Raw genomic sequence first — 20,532 nt, forward strand, 5'->3', positions numbered from 1 at the left:
ACTCCAGAAAAAATATAGACAAAAGATTTAAAGATATACAGATGGAAAATAAGCATATGGAAAAATGTCTGACATGATGAATCATCAGGGATGCGACAGTGAGATACCACCACACACCTATTAAACTGCCTAAAATCAAAAATACTGAGCATAGCAAGAACTGGCCAAAATGTGAAGAAAATGCATACGCTCTCATATACTGCTGGTAGAGGTGTAAAATGATCAAACCACTGTGGAAAATAGGTTTCTTTAAAAGTTTCTTTAAAAACTTAAGCATAGGGCTTCCCAGTGCCACAGTGGTTAAGAATCCACCTGCCAATGCAGGGGACACAGGATACATCCCTGGGCCAGGAAGATCCCACATGCCGCAGAACAACTAAGCCCATGCACTACAACAACTGAGCCTGCATGCCACAACTATTGAAGCCCACGCACCTACAGCCTGGGCTGCACAACAAGAGAAGCCACCGCACTGAGAAGTCCTCGCACTGCAAAGACGAGTAACCCCCATTCACCGCAACTAGGGAAAGCCCATGCACAGGAACAAAGACCCAACACAGCCAAAAAAATAAAGAACAAAACAAACAAACAAACAAAAAGACTTAAGTGTACTCCTACCAATGATCCAGCCATTCTACTGGCAGGTATTTACCCAAGAGAAATGGAAGTATACATCCATACAAAGACTTGTACACAAACATTCATAGCAACTTTATCTATAACAGACAAAAACTGAAACAACTCAAATGTCCATCCATGGTGAATAGATAAATAGTGGTATAGTATCCCTATAATGGAATACTATTCATCAAGAAAAAGAAATGAATATTGACATATAGAACAATAGGGATGAACCTGAAAATAATCATGCTGAGTTAGAAGCCAGTTAGAAAGAGTATTCACTGTATGATTCCATTTATATAGAATTTTAGAAAATGCCAACAGAAAGCAGATCAATGGTTGCATGGGGGTTGGGAAGGGCAAGGAACGATGGGAAAGAAGAATTCCAAAGAGATATCAAGAAACATTTTGAGGTGATGAACATTTTGACTTTGGTGATGCCTTCATGGTGTGTGTGTATGTGTGTGTGTGTCAACACAGATTACTGTATGTCAATTACACCTCAAAGAGCTGTTAAAATAAATATTATGTAATAGAGACAATTGGGGAAATCTGAATAGCAGCTCTTTATGAGGTAATATTATTGTGTAGGAATTTAATTTCTTCACTACTGTGTTTTAACAGTAGTGTAGCTATATAGGGAAATACTTTTGAATACCCAGAGAGGAAGGCATCGAGCTGACAAGAAAGGGATCGAGATTGTGGCAGGTGCTGTGGGAGGCTGAGGATGAGGCTAGAGCAGTGACCAACAGATTTGACAGTGTGGTGAAGACAGTCACTTGTCCGCTGACCTCACAAAGATGGTTGGAACAGGCTGCTAAATGCAGGGCCCTTTCCCCATACTAATCTCATGCAATCCCCTCAACTAGTCTTGCCATAACAGGAAGTTTCTATTAGCTTGCCATATTGGAGGGGGGATGGCACAATTTAAGGTGCTGTCGGTTGTGTAATAAATTGTCACAATAGGGCCCTACAAAAATAGATTTTTAAAATGTAAAAAAATGAAATTTGACCCTTCCCACACACCATGTATGAAAATTAACTCAAAATGAATCATAGGCCTAAATGTAACTATACAACTTCTGGAAGAAAACAGGAGAAAATCTTTGTGATTCTGGATTAGACAATGGGTCTCAGACACAGGTTTCTTAGATAAGACACAGAAAAGCACAAACCATATAAGAAAAATTGCTAAGGGACTTCCCTGGTGGTGCAGTGGTTAAGACTCTAACCTCCCAATGCAGGGGGCCCGGATTTGATCCCTGATCATGGAACTAGATGCCACATACATGCAACGACTAAGAATTCACAGGCCCCAGCTAAGAAGCCCGTGACCCACAGCTAGAATTCCCCGAGCTGCGACTAAGGAGCCCACCTGCCACCACTAAGACCCAGTAAAACCAAATAAATAAATAAATATTAAAAAAAAAAAGAAAAATTGCGAACTTAGAATTCATCAAAATTTTAAAACTTCTGGTCTTCGGAGACACATTAATACAATGAAGATAAGTTACAATCTGGGAGAAGAAACTTACTAAACACGTATCTTAAAGGACCTTTTCCATTGCTTTATATATAAAGCACACTTAAAACAATATAAATAGCCAATTTAAAATGGAGTTGAATAGACACTTCACTTAAAAAGATATTTGCACATGAATAGACATTCAACATCATCAGCTATTAGAGAAAAGCAAGTGAAAACCACAATGAGATGCAACTACACACCTCCTAGAAAGGCTAAAATTTGTTTAAAAACAAATACAAGGATCAGAGGAAGACGTGGAGCAACTGCAACTCTCACAGACAGCTGGTGGGAAAGCAAAATGGCACAGCCACTTTAGAAAACACTGTAGCAGTTTCTAAAGAAGTTAAATATGCACTTAGCATGTGATGAAGCAACCCACCCTTAGGGATTTTACACCAAAGAAATGAAAACATGTTCACACACACGTGAGTGTTTTTAGAGGCTTTGTTCATAACAGCCAAAAAAACGAGAAAAACTCAAATGTTCATGAAATGATGAATGTGTAAACAACTTGTATATCCACACAACTAGACTACTACTCAGCAATAGAAAGGAATGAACTACTGACAGCTGCAACAACATAGATGACTCTCCAAAGAGACTGGCTATGTGAAAGGAGCCAAAAAGAAAAGGCCACATACCACATGATTTCATTAATAAGATATTCTGGAAAAGACAAAGCTACATGGACAGAAATCAGACGGGTGGTTGCCAGGGGCTGGTAGTGGGAGGAGGTTGGATTGACTGCAAAGGGACATGAGGGATCTTTGGGAGTGCACAAGTTTTCTATATCTCACATGTGGTGGTGGCTACAGAACTATACGTTTGTCAAAACACATCAAACTGTATATTTAGAAACAGTGAATTTCATTCAATGAAAATTATATGAGGGTGAGTCAAAATTTATCCACACTCCTTCGGTTGTGTTAAAACTTCTATAAATTCTACAGCCAGAGTACGGAGAATTTTTGACTCACACTCGTACGTAAAGAAATCTGACTTAAGAAAATAATGAAAAAAACCTATAAAAACAATTGAGTGAAAATAAATGTAAGAAAATCAACTTACAGTTTCTCCAATTCAAGGGTCATCATCAGGATGCTTTCAACTGTTGTAAGTGACACGTGTGTTCTTCCCATGTCTCTGAAGGAGAAGCCCAAACATGCAGTGATATAAACCCAAAAACAAAAATTCTAAACTCAAAAAGATACTTAACATGTGAATCCTTCAATTCTGGCTTCTTACTTGCCATAGCTGGTAATTCCAAACAGCTCTTAGGGAAGAAATTTAAGTTTGCATCATCATATTAATGACCTTGGTGCTGAACAGTACAATTTTTTTTTCTTATCCTAATTTTTTGTTTTCAATTGCATCTACCTCTTTTTTTTTTTTTTTTTTTGGGCACACGGGCTTAGTTGCTCCGCGGCATGTGGGATCTTCCTGGAGCTGGGATCGAACCCGTGACCTCTGCACTGGCAGGCGGACTCTTAACCACTGCGCCACCTACGAAGCCCGCATCTACCTCTTTTGATCACTCTTTTCTTGCTTTCTGGGATAAACAACAGTCCTGCATGCATCTACATGTTCCATATCTATATGTGCTCTTCAACACTGTTCGCTTCCTCTGCTGGCTGTCTTACGCATATATATTCCTTCTTAATCCTTTTCTTTGCCAATAACTCTTCTTTCAATAACCAGTTAAAATTTAAATTACGGCTTTTTAGCCAAAATACTCAATCTTTGACAAAAGTAAAAAAGAACAGAAATTACCTCATGAGCCATGAAACTGCAATACTTACAAATATTTTAATGCCGGCAAATTAAAAAGGTAAGAATCTTCAACTGTTGTCAAAGGATTACGATTGAGAATTCTGGAAAATGGGATGGAATTAAAATTATTGGCATTTCAATTACTTCCATGAAAGCTTACATTCATATTTTTTTTGGTATGGAACTTGAAGGTAAAAACAAAAATCATTTTCTGTCTTTACCTATGAATCACCCTTAGAATCCGTAAAGCATCCTTGCTTTGGGAACTACCCAGGTCTCTAGATGATAAAGTGCAGAAGAGAAACAGAAAAAAACAATAGGAAAAAAGTGCATAGCAAAGAACAAATATGCCAAGGAACTTTTCAGGTCAAAAATCCTAGAAGTGACTATGCTGCTAGGAAGCCCTTGCTCTGTAAGAAATACTATTTCTAGTGTCTTCTATAATTCAAGGTGTTTTTCTTCCATATCTAGACATTTTTTAAAATTTCATGGTTTAAACTACCCAGTTAAAGACAAAAAGAGGACCAATTCCTGCATTCTGGAGCCAAAGAAGAAGACATAAATCCAAGAGGAACTGGTGAAAGCCATACTCCCATCATGGAGTCCCATGTGTATCCTTGTATCAGAGCCTTTGTTCCTGTGTATGTAATCACCTGCTTACTTGTCAGTCTCCTAGGTTATCAGCATCTTGAGAGCAGGGACCACACTTCATTTTCATTGTTATCCCTGTGCCTGACATAGTGCCTATTCTTTACTAGGTATTTAATAAATGGTTGTTGAATAAATAAATAACATTTTGTTTATACATCAATAAATGAACAAATTCATTTTGGGGAACAAATTTTTATTCCAAAATGCTGCAATAGATTTTCTAATACAAATACGGGGGAAAAAAAAGAAGCAAAAGAAACAGCAAGAAAGAAAACAAAATCTGCCTTTAGGTTAACTCCACTCAAGAAATATTAGCACATTTTGGTAGAATATTATAAAGATAATTATCACAACTAATATCTTTTGGGTTGCCAGACATCTGTGATCAGCATTTCATATTTAATTTTCACAGTAACCTTATGTGATAGATATATTACCCCATTTAACAATTAAGGAAACTGAGGGACTGAGAAATATAAATTGTCCTAAGTCATCAAGCGAAGAAGCAGAGCTGGAATTTGAACTCAGTTCTGACTCTAAAGCCTGTGTTTAACCTGTATTAAAAAAAAAGAGCAGGGGGGGTTAAAATATCTGTTATTTTAACCTTAATTTTGAGAGCAATAAATACAGAAATACATTTTCAAACTTCATCGGCCCATGTGGGAGAGCCTCTATGAGAATTATATTTTCTCTTTTTATTTCTTTTCCTGAATCATCTCCCATGATAAATATTTAATTAGCCTATGCTCACTGAGACTTTAGAGATTTTTTTAAATGTTGCAGGCAAATAAGTAAAAATGATGGAGTAAGGACATCGGAAAATTCATCCCTCCCTAAAAGCAACAACGACAACAAAACTGGCAAAAATGGGTCAGAGTCAACTTTTTCTGAACTCGGGCAATTTAACCAATGGGCTTGCAGCAAACAGCAAGGGGAAATGAATGAATTTTTATAAGAACAATGAGATCTGTGTTGCTTTAATTTGTCCTTGACCTTTGCTCTCCATGCCAGTGGTAGCCTTGAAAAATAGCCCACATCCCTGGTACCAGAGGGGGCAGAGTGGACTGGGAGGTCCTTCAAAGCCTCATTCCCAAAGAACTGCCATTGCTTTACATGTCTGGTGGTTCCCTGGAAGACCTCACTTGAAAGCCTTGCCTTTGACCTGACTGAGAGCTGCCTAGAGCGAAAAGCCTCTCCTCAGGTGGCAGTTTTGGAACACATTTTCAAGTAAATACTTTAACATGGCAGTTGCATGAGGCAATGGATGATACTTTGGGGCAAAAAACAGCCTAACCAAAACGCTTAAAAAGAAGAGCTGAGGAATGAGATGTCCACAGAGACTTTGAAATGTCCCCACATATTGCTGGGAAGCTGGAAGACCACAAGACAGATTCCTGGGAATCTATGGAAATAACTGCTAGCATTAATAAAGGAGTTCAGCAAGGTTGCAGGATAGAAGATCAATATGCAAAAACTAGCTGTATTTTTATACACCAGCAATGAGTAATCCAAAAATGAAATTAAGAAAACAATTCCATATGTAACAGCATCAAAAAAATAAAATGCTCAGGAAAACATTTAACCAAATAAGTGCAAGAGTCACACTGAAAAGTACAAAGCTGTTGAAAGAATTGAAGAAGATCTAAAAAAGTGTAAAGACATGCTGTGTTCACGGATCGGAAGAGAATATTATTAAAATTTCACTACTTCCCATTGGCGTATGGTTTCAGTGCAATTCCTTTCAAAATCCCAGCTGACTTCTTTCCAGAAATTGCCAAGCGAATTCTAAAATTCATATGGCCGTTCAAGGAAACAGCATAAGCAAAACAATGTTGGTAAAGAACAAAGTGGGAGGATTCACACACCCTGCTTTCAAAACTCAGTTCAAAGCTACTGCAGTCAGAGTGTGGTACTGGCCTAAGAATAGACATGTAAATCGATGGAACAGAATTGACAGTACAGAAATCAACCCTCACATTTATGGTCTATTGATTTTCAACAAGGGGGCCAAAACAACTCAATGTGGAAACAACAGTCTTTTCAAATGATGCTGGGACAAGTGTACATCCACACACAAAATAAGCAAGCTGGACTCCTCCACGTCCCACCATATGTGAAAATTAACTCCAAATGGATCAAATATCCAAATGTAAGAGCTAAAGCTGTAAAACTCTTAGAAGAAAACACAAGAATAAATCTTTATGACCTTGCATTAGGCAGCAGTTTCTTAGATATGATACCAAAGCACAAACAACCAAAGGAAACATCGATGAAATGGACTTTATAAAAATTAAAAATGCTTCTGCTTCAAAGGACACTATCAAGAAAGTGAAAAAACACATAGAATGGGAGAAAATATTTGCCACTCATATATCTGATAAAGGTCTAGTATTCAGAACATCCAGAAAATATAAAGAACTCTTACAACTCAATAAAAAGATAAGTAATTTTAAAATTGCTCCATAGAAGATATACAAATGGCCAATAAGCACATGAAAAGATGCCCAATGTCTTAAATCATTACGGAAGTACAAATCAAAGCCACAATGAGATACTATTGATACTTAATACTAACATGGCTATAATCAAACAGACAATAACAAATGCTGGCGAGTATATGGAGAAACTGGAAACCTCATACATTGCTGGTGGGAATAGTGCAGCCACTGCAAGAAACAGTCTAGCAGGTCCTTGAGAAAGTTCAGCTTACATTTATCCTGTGACCCAGTAATTCCACTCCTAGGTATACACCCAAGAAAGATTTTAAAAACTATGTCCAAACAAAAACTTGTGAATGCTCAAAGCAGCATTCTTCATAACAGCCAAAAAGTGGAAACAACACAAATGTCTATTAACTGATGGATGGAAGAATAACCATGGCATATCTACACAATGGAATATTATTCAGCCTTAAAAAGGAGTGAAGTACTGGTATATGCTACAACATGGATGAACCTTGGAAATAAGGTTACGTCAAAGAAGCCAGATACACAAAAAAGCCACATATTTTGTTTGTATGAAGTGTGCAGGATTGGCAAATCTGTAGAAACAGAAAGCAAATTCGTAGTTGCCAGGGCCTGGGAGGAGGAAGAAATGGAGAGTGATAGCTCATGGGTGTAGTATCTCTTTGTGGAACTGATGAAAATGCCTGTCTATTGAATCATTTATTTTTAAATGTCCCATTTCACGTTATGTGGATTATATCTCAAGAAAAAAAAAAAGTATCTTGTGAAATACAGAACACCAGTTGGCTGCAGACCGAACATGTTGGCAGATGGAGAAAGCAGGAATGAAGGCTCAGACTGCTCCGTGACCAAGGTCAGAGGCAGTCAGTGGTGAGGCTGGGAGCCATGCAGCTTGGTCTTGCCTTGGGAAGTCCCCTATGCTTCCTACTGTAGCCCATTCTTCTAGATTTCCTTAGTACAATTAAACTTGTTTGATTTGTAACACTCAGTTAACAGCCAGTATGATAACGTTAGAAAGAATGTGAGTGTCACATGTCTGGTTAAGCACAGTTCCTCAAACTTTGAGGCTTTGAGGAAAAAAATTGGCATTAAATCCTGCCAGATCACTGGTGCGCTCCTGTGCAAGTAAATTCCTTCACCTCTGCATCTTCCTTTGCCCACTTTTCCCCAGTCATCAAGAATGACTATAAAGCAATATGAGTCAAAACAATTTAGCAGTGTGTTATCCTTCCTCCAAAATTATCGCAGTCGTCTAACCCTTCACTTTTCTTTAGAGGTCCACGGCCTTGGTCCCATAAGCTCAGTGTTTCTTCTCAACCAAGCAGCCCTTCTCTAACAGATTAATATCCTTGTGTTTATCCCTAATGAAATCAAACTATGGGGCCAAATTATCCTGTTTCCTCCTGTCTTTAGTGCCATCTTTTATTCACTAAGTTTGTGCCTGGGCAACGGGGAGAATGAGTGAGAACGGAGTCAACAGCTCAATTTGGGGACCCTACAGCAACTGATTTCCCACAAACCACAGCACAGATGGCTTTAGATTCACAGTGGACACTGCACTAGAGCTTATTTCCATTTTGGTTCAACTTCCTCATTTTACAGACAGCAGGTATGCTGACTCCTAGTCCATTGCCTTTTTGATATTCATGAGCTTATCTTTACAGAAGTAAAACGTGGCAACAGTGTTTATCAGCCTCAAAAGACCATCTCAGAGTCAAAGTTTAAAAAATGTTCTAAATGGTTCTTAAAAATATATCTTATTTGAAGAAGAAAATTCAGACGTTTCTGCATAAGCCTTTTGCTGTAGAACAATGGGACAGATTAAAGGAAGCTCACAAAATAAGGGAACACTTCTTCCCGGCTATTTTTTTTTTCTCCACATTCTTCTATACAGGTCCAGACAGACAGACTACATTTCCTTTTTATTAACTGAGGAGACACAGAAGAACTGAGGACTGAAGCATGTCATCACTGTCCTGAATGTACAGAAATCCTAAGAGCTTTAACTGAAAAAAATGTCCAAAGCAGGCCGTGAAAATAAATTTAAAATAAGACAACTCGAAAATATCTATGCTAGAATCCCAAGGCAGGGGGCAGGTAGTCAAAGAAATAAGCAAAGTGACCTAGACCCTGTTCCAATATGTGTGAAGTATTTTGGGATAGAGTAACCCTCTTCTGTTATTCATGAGAACACGACTCCCCATGAGAGGCTCTGCAATACAGGACGTCCAACTGCATCATGTAAACCCTTTCTCAGGAGGAAAAGCCGAAAGAATCTGAAATGGTGAATCTGTATCTTAAGCCAAGTTCTGAGAATAGCCTTGACGTAGAGTCCCTGGCAGTGAGGAACAGAGGAAGATGCAAGGGCTGTGGAATCAGGCAGACCTGGGTTTGAATTCTGGCTGTCACTGTCTGGTACAGTGACTTGAGCAATGAACATCTCTGAGTCTTACTTAGTACCATTTACCTCATAAGGCAATTTGAGGATGAAATGAAAAGAGTGTATGCAAAGCACCTAGCATAGGCTGGGCACAGAGTAGGTGCTCAGAAGTAATGATGTTGGGACTCCCCGGGTGGTGGTGGGGTTGAGAATCTGCCTGCCAATGCAGGGGAAACCAGTTTGATCTCTGGTCCCGGAATATCCCACATGATGCAGAGCAACTAAGCCCGTCCACGAGAACTACTGAGCCTGCACCTAGAGCTCGCAGGCCAGAACTACTAAGCCCACGTCCCACAACTAATGAAGCCCGTGCACCTAGAGCCCATGCACCACAACAAAGAATAGCCCCTGCCCACCACAACTAGAGAAAGCCCTCGCGCAGCAACAGACACAACACAGCCAATAAATACATAAATAAATAAATAAATTTATGAAAAAAACCAAACAGAAGTAATGATGTCATATCTCCACTGGCCAGTGGCAGAAACTCTGGGGATGCCCAGAGGTCGCATGGCCAGGAGCTCCAGAGCCGTTAAATTCTCACAGGGAAAAAGCTCTCTGCTCTAAAGGGCCTATTCAAGTTAGAAGCCAACTTCAAGATACAATGCAGAGAAAGCCAAGTGGTCATTATCTAGCTCCTATTACAAGGAAATGAAGAGCTGCGGAGACAATTGCTTGCAAAGCTCAGAAGTGGTTCCGCCACTTATTAAGAGTGTGAATCTAGCAAGTTATCCAACGTCTCTGAGTTTCAGTTTCCTCATCCCCAAAATGGGGCTAATAAGCACTGCTGGGAAAATAGAATTGTGAGGTCATATGTATTCAGCACTTACCACGTACCAAGCACTATGCTAAAAGCCTTAGGCACACTATCTTACCTGTGTAACAAGCACGAGTACTTAGTGTAGTGCCTGGAACAAAATAGGCACCTAAGAAGTGTAGGTATTAAGGAAACGTTACAGGGCACGGGAGAATTACCATGCTTCTGAGAAAAAGAAGATACCTTGTTATATAGGTGGGAAGAACAAGATGTAGTTGGAGAAGAAAAGTATAGTAGTTGCTAGGTGTGACAATCTCAACATTTGGAACTCTTACAAATAAAACAGCCACCTTAAATCACCCCAAAGGCCAGACCCAAGTTATTTTCATTTTTAATGTGTATGCCTTTCTGAATCTGAGAAGCTGCCAGGATGCCAGTACATACTAAACAGTGATGACAACACCCTGAACAGTGTAAACTTTTGTGTGCACACAGCTTCTAAAGGAAACCAATGCTGGCTGACTGGGGGAGCATTAGGGCGGCTCTGGGACCCCAGCTCAATTTGCCTTCACAGTGTGACCACACCTATTTCATTAATATTCTCAACCGAGGGGTAAATAATAGGGATAAGGCTTGGAGTTTCCTCTTAATCTCGCTCAGTGCTCATGTGCTTGGTACAATATCGATGTACCACAGACAATCCAGCATGTGAGTGTACTCTGTCTGGATGAGTTATATTGCCTTCAGACACTGTAGAGTCCTTCAGTTTCTAAAACTCATGGAGTTTGTGTTGTTAGAACCAATGACGTGACTAAAAAAATGTTTAAAAATAAGCCATCCGTCTGGACCTGTGTAGGTGAATGAAGGAGAAGCACTTTAATCTCAGAAAAGAAAGTAATACTTAACATTTAGGATTACCAACCACTGCTGGTTCTCCAAAATACATTTCATTCCTGATTTCATCTGAAAGAGATGTGATTATTACCACCATTCAAAGAGTGGTACTTTATTAATTAATAAGCTCTTGGCTCATCTGTGAGGTAGATTTCAGATTCAAACAGGACTGCCGCACTGCTAGCTAGTTCCCCCGATGTTTGTCAATAACCTAGAGGCTTCATTCAAGAAACCTACTGAGTTATAATCACCTGAAACCTGGCGAGGAATCAAGGTTTTGTGAGGCCTACACCTCATCTACTTTGGGAAATCCTATCTAATAAAGAAAGACATGCAAAGTTATGAATATGAAAATCGCTAGGACCCCCTCCCAGGACAGTGAGGAAACCTGAAGTGGAAGCTTCATTCAATTCATGATAAATCCATCTCAGCTGGGGCCCTTTTCCAAACTTATTTAAGCAGGGGAAAACTCTGCTTCAACTTATAAACATCCCAGTAATGTGTCCTTATAGGTAATAAAATGACAACTTAAGGGTGGCATCTTCCCTTGGCAGCTTGCCTTTGGAAGAGATGCGATAACGTTCATATCTCAGCATGGCAAATGTTTCCTGGAGCAAATTAGTTTGTCTATTAGAAAGACCTGACCCAAAACAAAGAAAGAGGTCTACCCCCAATACACACTTACTATATTGTGACAATCTTTTGAAAGTAACGGTGAGTGAGTTTTAGGAGTATAGTGTTAATTTCTTTCCAACACCAGATAGCTCTGATTCCTGCGTCACCTTTTTCTGTCTTTTAAGATGAACACAGACCTTCCAAAGGAAGACGTTGCTGCCTCTTCCATTAGGAATCTCTTCTAACCCACCACCCATTTTCTACTTTGTTGTCTGTCTTGTTACCCTGATGCACAGATGCTAGAATGGCTCTCATATGTTTTCCCATCAACGTCCATCTTCCTCCTTCCAGTTTCTTGGGGACAAAGTCCCTGTCCTAGTCTTGTTTGTATCCCCAGCACTTAGTACAGTGCTGATACACAGTGGGCATGGCACTTGGTGAATGTTTTTGAATGAATTCATTCATTTTTATCAACTGTGATGCCTTTATTTATTTATTTATTTAATTACTTATTTATTTCCCACTGTTTATTTTCCTGTGTTGCCTACATAACCATAGTGAAACTCTGAGTCTCATAAGAGATGCCTGGTCTCATAAAATGTTCAGAAAAGGCGGTGAGTGTAAGACATTGTACTGACGCTACGGAAACCTCCTGGTGGAGGGACCTCAGGAGCCTGCTCTCTGGTGCGCTGGGTGCTCTCTCCCCAAGGTAGGCATCAGCAAACTAATGAGGGGAAGAAGGAGGCCGCCACAGATTGGCATCTGCAGGAACTGTTACTCCAGCTCCAGGGACACCCTCGGCACCTCCATTAACCTAAAATGAACTGTGTGACAGTGGGTTTCTGAACCACAAGGCAGGTAAGAGTCTTTTGCAAAGCCAGGTGGAGAGGAGGCTCTACCTCTTCTGGCCATTGAACATACCCACTATGATTTGCTTGTGTCACAGAGAAATCACAGAATTTTTCAGCTGAAGGGGTATAAAACCCACATTTCTTATTGAAGACTAGTCAGGAAAGCAGGTATATAGAATCAGGCTACAGCAATGTATTTTCTTTATACTTTTCACACTACAGCTGAACACAAACAACAACTTATTCCATACCTCAGAGCTTCCTATTGGCCACAGATGATTCACTTCAGAGGTACATGCTTTTTGAAAAATAATGTTCTGGGAGGCTGGGGAGAGCCCTGTGGTGGGTGTTCAGGAATTCTTTCTGCTTCACCATTTAAAAGAAGCTAATAATGGTTGAGGAAGCACCCACACCTTTTGCTCCCTGAAGAATTCTGTGCTAAAGTTAGTTCTTTGCAGCTCTGTGTTGCCTACACTTGAAGCAGTGTGGAACTCTGCACATGACCAGGAAATCAGTGTAAATTCAAACGTGGCATTTCACGGACAATTCGCATATTGGAGCAGCAGCACTGGGATTCCATGACAGTGCTAATTTGAGTGTTTTCGCTTGGTGCTTTTGATTGCCTGTGCGAAAGATCAGTACTACGGAAAGCAAAACATTTCATATACATGAGTTAGACAAGTCTCTTGCCCTCTTTGTACCTTTGTTTCCTCATTCGAAAAAAAACAAATGGATCTGAAGACATACTTTCCAGAATTCCTACTGGGCTTACACCCAGCTAACCAATAAGTGTATGATGTTCTCACACAGAATTTTTTACATGTATTCATCTTCTACTTTACTTACACCTTATGTAAAAACTGCATTCCATGCCAGGCCTGAAACGTTCCAAAGCTCAGTTCTGTGAGTAAATTGCAACCTAGATTTCTACAAAGAAAAGACAAGCAGCAGAAGAAGAAAAATATACATTCTTTCAGAACATTTATCCTTTGGTAATAATTCTAATTTCTATGTGAAGAAACATAACATCACTACTCCCTCCATACACTTAAAGAAATCTCACTGTGGAAGATATCATGATTTATACTTTCAGGATTATATATGCGGTGCATTAGATACAAAACAGTAAATACTGCATGACGTGATCTTTATTTCTCTAGAAAAGCAGCACTATTGACGTCTTGGGCTGGATAATTCTTTGTTGTGGGGGGCTTTCCTGTACACTGTTGGATGTTTCGCAGCATCTCTGGCCTCTGTCCACTAGGTGGCAGCAGCATATAGAGGCCTGACAGGCAAAACCACCTCCAGACATTGCCAAATGTCACCTGCCTGCAAAATCACCCTGCTTGAGAACCACTGCTCTGTAACGATTCTCTCTGATCTGTGTAATACTTCTCACACTAATCTTTGCTTGGGACAAAAAGGATTTGCTACATAATTTTAGTAGTAATTGTAATCGTATTTCAAAATGAGTAACAAATTAATTTTATAAAAACTTGTATAAAAATTCCAAATATAATGAAGTTATATTTGTTACTTACATAAACTGCAAAAAAGGTAATGCTTCAAATGTACCTCTTTCAATATACTGTATTTTATTGCAGGATAAATCTCTAGGAAAAGGAAAAGGAAAATATTGCCTCAATTAGCTACTAGGTATCTAATTAGTAGCAATCACTAGTAGAGGTTAGAATGATAATAATAAATAAGTAGCTCTGGTCTAAACTCCAAATCTTGAGGAATGTTATTTGAACCTTCCAGAGCCCCTAACCCTGCCTTCACCTCTCTTAAGAGTCTCACCCTCATGACCTCCATAAATTAAATATACACGTTTAGGTCTAGATAGACTTTGGAGGTAATCTTTCCTGAGAGCAGAAGAATTGATTAGATTCCACCTTTTGTGGTCTCATCATAGTCCAGATTATGAGCTCAAAGTTTTTATCTCCAAGTATCATTATAATTTCTAATCGTAATGTGAATATTCTTATATTTCCACACTTCCCATTTAGTTCTATTTTTCTAGGCCAATTCAGTACCAGAAGAAATGAAAGATATCCTTTCATTCAACTTGAAAGGAAGTTACTCCTCTTATCAATATGCAACTTTAATTCAGTATCATACCTTCTATCATATTGACTTTTATTTGAAAATATCCACTCTTGACTATAGCTATCTTACTTCCATTGATTCCAGCTTAGTCTCTCATTTCACCTGGATGGGTAGAACTGTCTTCTGACTGCTGTTTCCACCTCTACTCTCTCCCTTTCTAAGCCACCCTCCACGCAATGTACCAATTAACTCTCCAAAGGTGGTTCCAAACACCAGCATCACTTGTGAACTTACCGAGGACATAAATACTCAGCCCTACTCTGGACCGATTGAATCAGTAACTATGGGGGTGGAGCTTGTGTTTTAACAAGTCCTCCAAGTGACTGTTTCAGAGCACTGCTCTGGTAACATGGTGGCTTGGCATCTTAGCCTCGGCTTGGCCTCCAAAGGCCTAGATAATCTGGCTCTAATCTCCTGCTCTCCCTGCTTGTACTCTACAGGTTCTCAAAGTGTTCTTCCTGTGTTTTGCCTTTCTCCCACCTTCCTTTTGCAAGCTTATTCTTCCCCAGATGTCTGTCTGATGATACCCAACGGCCCTTCCAGGTCCCATCTAAACAGCGTTGTGCTGGTAACATCTTCCCCGATCCAATTTGAAGTCTTTCTTTCCCTCTTCTGTGCCACAACACCAACTTACAGCTCTCATTGCCCATATCCATTTCTTTTCTAAAATGTAGCTCCTTTTGTATCCCATTTATCCCATTTCCTCTGAGCATAAGCTCCTTGGAAGTATGGACTAGGTCTTGCTCATGCACATTGTCTATCATGGTTAAAGCCAATGCATGGACATAAAGCAAACTCAAATATTTATAAAATCAACAAATATCTGAGGAGGGAACAGAAGGAGGAAAATGTTTGAAAAGAAACGCAGTTTTATTACTTCATGGTTCCCTCTTCTGTGTCTCTACAGCACTTTGTCATTATGGTTTGAGCTTATGTGTTTCTTTTCCGTGTGGGATCATGAGTTGCTAAAAGGAATCCTGTCTTACCCATCTTTGTGTTCACAACACTAGGCATAGTACATATTAGCATATTCTTTTTAAGCTTTTTTATTGATTGGCTTTGCTTTTTAAAGAATGAGAATACCCATGCTAACATGAAGTAATCAGCTTAAAAAGTATTTCATAGTAGAAGGAATGACGGGCCTAATCCACTGAGCAGTTATCTTGTTTTTCTCCAAACTGTGTTTGTAAGGTTTGCAGCCCAGACAGCAGAGAAGGAGGCTAATACAAAAGTGGTTGTGGGACGTCCTGGGTGGCATAGTGCTTAAGAACCTGCCTGCCAATGCAGGGCACACAGGTTTGATCCCTGGTCTGGGAAGACCCCACATGCCATGGAGCAACTAAGCCTGTGTGACACAACTACTAAGCCTGTACTCTAGGGGCAGTGGCTTCAGTAGTCGCAGCATGTGGGCTCAGTAGTTACAGCACATGTGCTGTAGAGCCCGCAAGACACAACTACGGAGCCCACATGCCGCAACTACTGAAGCCCACATGCCTATAGCAAGTGTTCTGCAACAAGAGAAGCCACTGCAATGAAAAGCCCCCACTCACCACAACTAGAGAAAGCCCTAGAGCAGCAACGAAGACCCAATGCTGCCAGTAAGTCAATCAATCAATCAATCAATCTAAACAAAAGTGGTTACCCCTTAACGCTTTGAAAGTTTGATAATTAAAATAACTATTTTTAAAAGGTGGCATGTGAGGCTCTTTATACTCACTTCCCTAAGCCTTATAAATTTGCAAGAAGAATCTGTTTCCCTAGAGGATCATTACTTGGCTTGAAAAGGATTAATGACATACACAGCTTTGGATGCCATGAACAAAGGACAAAAACTGAGCTTTTATAGCAATGGACACAGTATCTACTTATCCCTAAAAAAACAGAACTACTATGCAAGCATTTCTTCCTTGAGAAAGAAGCTGGAGAGCGAATTCCCTGGAGGCCCAGTGGACTCAGCACTTCTACTTCTGGGGGCCTAGGTCAAATTCCTGCTTGGGGGAACTAAGATCCTGAAAGCTGTGGAGCACAACCTAAAAAACAAAAACAAAACAAATGAAGAAACAAAAAAACAGGAACAAAAGAAGAGGCTGGAGAGGTTTTTGTTAGGTACATTTCTGATATGCTTGTTTAGTGTCCACATTTCTAAATATACCACTTAACCATCATCTTAAACATTTTTAATATTGGTATAATGATTCCTACATCACAATTCTTAACAATAGTCTATTTTAGTAACAATGTATTCTGGACAATACTGTTTATATAATTCACCTGCTTATTTCACATTGAAATATTAATTTAATTTAGATTAAATTATGAAAATTATGAGTTAATGGCATTCATATGAATGTTAGTGTTCTATATTTTCTTGTCCTGTAGGTGACAATTTGAGGTTAACTTTTTTTTTTTTTAATTGGCTGCACTGGGGCTTTGTTGCTACATGTGGACTTTCTCTAGTTGTGGCGAGCGGGGGCTACTGTTCATTGTGGTGCGCAGGCTTCTCATTCAGGTGGCTTCTCTTGTTTTGGAGTACAGGCTCCAGGCACGCAGGCTTCAGTACTTGTGGCACACAGGCTCAGTAGTTGTGGCAATGGGCTGAGTAGATCCGTGGTATGTGAGATCTTCCTGGACCAGGGAACGAACCCATGACCCATGCATGGCAGGTGGATTCTTAACCATTGTGTCACTAGGGAAGTCCTGAGGTTAATTTTAATTCCTTTCATTTTACTCAGGAACTTTTTCAAACCTATTCTGTAAAGGGCAGATAGTAAATATTTTAGGTTTTGCTGGCCACATACAGTCTCTGTCACATACTTTTCTTTCTTTTTTTTTTCTTTGACAGCCCTTTAAAAACCATTTTTAACTTATACGCTGTATAGAAACAGACTGTGGGCCAGATTTCATTGTAGGTCATACACAAAATATAAACAGAGAGTATATGAACACATACAGTAAGGTTCATAGGGGAGTCTATTATTGCTCAAACCTCATCACCACTTTTCCTCTACAAATAAAGGGTTTTTTTTTTAAAATGTATATCTTGTCTACATGATTAAAAAATTGAAAAAGAATAGGAGGTATTTAATGCTAGAGATGGGCTGGGGTCCTACACAGACTTACAGAATTGCAGGATTTTATTGCTGGAAGAAAATTGAAGAGATTATCTAACTTGAATCCCTTAAGTACTTTATAGATAATCCACTTCATAGATAAGAACTGAAAACAAATATGATTAATTAACTTACAAATACCGGAGGGATAGCAAGCCTTTAAAGGAGTCCTTATGTAATTCAGTCAAATGATTGTCACTGAGAATCCTGAAAAATGAAAAGGTTATTTCTGGATCAAAATGCAAAAGAAGTACAACTATTTACAACATAGGACTAACTCCTATATGTGGAGGAAAGCTGGGTAATGGTGCCACCCAAACATCCTATTTCTTATTTAATTTAGGGATGGTGATTTCTGCTCTGTTTTCATTTAAACCTTTCTTTTCACATCCTCCTTTGTGTCCACCTCTCTCTATCTCTCTCTCTCTCTCTCACACACACACAACCCCCGCATCCATTCTTCCACCAAGTCATATAGTTAATGCCTACTCTCTAGATCACCAAGTCTCTGTTAGAACCCAGCTCTGGGTTTTAACCCAGTGTTGCAGAGCTGTCCTTCCCTCCCATCTTTCCCCAAACCTTATTGGGAAGTCCCATACAGAACTCTGTCAATGCTGCAAATGAAGCCATCTGATTCTTCCCCCATTAAAAAATTTTCTATAAAGATACATAATGTAATTGTTCAGGTTAATAATTATAACACAAATCCCCATGTAACACCATTCATGTCAAGAAAGAATCCTGCCAACATCCCAGAAGCCCCCCGTGTACCCCTTTCCAATCACAACCCTCTCTGACTTCCTAGAGGGAACCACTATCCTGACTTTCATAAGAATTTCCTTGCTTTTTAAGTGTAGTTTTGTCTTTTCTGTATCAGCCATAGACAACACACTTTACTCTTGCTTCTTCTTCAACTTTATCTAAGTGGAATCCTACTACATGTATTATTTCCTACATTGCATCTTTCATTCAACATTATTTTGTAAAATAATGTTATTTTTGCCTGTAGCATGTAGTGTTGCATGTCCAGCTATATGAGGCTTCTGGGTACGTGAAAGTGGCTAATGTGACAGAGTTGAATTTTTAATTTAATTCATTTCAATTATTTTAAAATTGAAATTTAAAAAACCAACAATGTAATTACGGCAAAATATTTAAGTAGGTTTGCAACAATTTGTGTATGTGATACTACTTTTTCAACTATAAATTTTATGAAATCTAAATACACATCAAGTATTTGTGGTAAAATTTTGCAACTAAATTGTAATTACAAAGAATTAGCATGGAAAAAAATGTAGAGTCTCTCATTAACATTTTTTTAATTCTAACTTTTTTTCTCTACCTTTTTAAAAAATATTTATTTATTTATTTAGGCTGTGCTGGGTCTTTATTGTGGCATGAGAGATCTTTTTGCAGCGGCATGTGAGCTTCCTAGTTGTGACACGCAAACACTTTGTTGAAAAATGTAGAATATCTTACTAATAATGTATACAATGATTATATATTAAAATGATATTTTGGATATAAGGGTTAAGTAAAAGATATTTATTTTTTCTGTTTCTTTCTACTTTTATTTTAAAGTGGCTACCACAAAATTTAAGATTACCTGTGTGGTCTGCATTATGTTTCTGATGAAGTGTATGCCTTCTAACTCTATCACTATACCACACTTTATTTAGTCATTCAACTCTTGGTGCACACTGAGACTTTTCTAGTTTTTAGTTATTAAAAACAATACTGCTTTGAACATGCTTGTATTTGTATCCTGATACATATTTGCCTGAGTTTCTCTAGGATGTAACAGGGATACAAAATTGTTTTCCTAAGTTGTGCTATTTCAAGTTGGCAGACTGAAATATATCTAGTCTCCACCCATTCAACTTCCACCAAAATCTCCAGGAATGCTAGAAAAGATATAACTTAAAAATTACCACCTTAGCTCAATGCGTGGAAACAGCTCCACAGATGCTCCCCTACCAGAAATGTCCTGGAACTGCCTACAGGGTGAACGGTTGTAACCGTGTGGTAGGAGCAGCCTACAGCACACATCAACCCCACATCTTTCCTCCTTGATCCAGGCAGCAAAAGTGTCCTCCTCCAGGTAGCAGCAATTGCTGTCAGGAAGGAGGCAAGGTCCCAGGACCCTGGAAGAAAGGTATGCACTCCCTGACTAGCCACCAGAAGGCACCTTCCATCTCTGCCTTATTCTCAGGGGAACCCATTGGGAGTAACAAGCCCCAGCAGCTCATTTCACTTCTCCCCTAAAGCTGGGAAACAAAAGCAGTAGAATCTCAACTACAAAGACGAACTGCACTCAGGAATGACCAAACAATGTGAGAAAGCCAACTCCATCAAGGACAGAAAACAAAAACAAACATAAGAGCTTATAGCCACTCCCTCTTGCAAGAGCACCAGAATTACAACTAAATGCTGACCAAATCATCGACAGAAAGACACTGGAACTCACCAAAAAAGACACCCCACATGCAGAGACAAAGGAGAAGCTGCAATGAGACAGTAGGAGGGGGCGCAATCGCCTTGAAATCAAATCCCACAAATGCTGGGTGGGTGTCCCACAAACTGGAGGACAGTTATACTGCACAAGTCCACCCACGAAAGTGAGGGTTCTGAGCCCCATGTCAGGCTTCCCCACATGGGAGTCCAGCAACAGGAGGAGGAATTCCCAGACAACCAGACTTTGAAAGCCAGTGGGATTTGGTT

At 39.4% G+C, this 20,532-nt stretch overlaps 1 protein-coding gene across 1 annotated transcript in view; it reads right to left on the reverse strand.

Annotated features, from left to right (window-relative positions):
- The window catches only part of LOC130840910 (leucine-rich repeat-containing protein 37B-like), a 51,293-nt gene that overhangs the window by 18,156 nt on the left and 12,605 nt on the right, over positions 1–20,532 (reverse strand). The window contains exons 5-9 of the mRNA XM_057716932.1: positions 17,947–18,018; positions 14,134–14,205; positions 13,439–13,519; positions 3,949–4,020; positions 3,218–3,292 (exon numbers count right to left, since the gene is read on the reverse strand). Coding sequence (XP_057572915.1) covers positions 3,218–3,292; positions 3,949–4,020; positions 13,439–13,519; positions 14,134–14,205; positions 17,947–18,018 — 372 coding nt within the window. The remainder of the gene's footprint in view (positions 1–3,217; positions 3,293–3,948; positions 4,021–13,438; positions 13,520–14,133; positions 14,206–17,946; positions 18,019–20,532) is intronic.

This window comes from Hippopotamus amphibius, chromosome 17 (assembly GCF_030028045.1).
Source record: "Hippopotamus amphibius kiboko isolate mHipAmp2 chromosome 17, mHipAmp2.hap2, whole genome shotgun sequence".
NCBI classification, from domain to species: Eukaryota; Metazoa; Chordata; class Mammalia; order Artiodactyla; family Hippopotamidae; genus Hippopotamus; species Hippopotamus amphibius.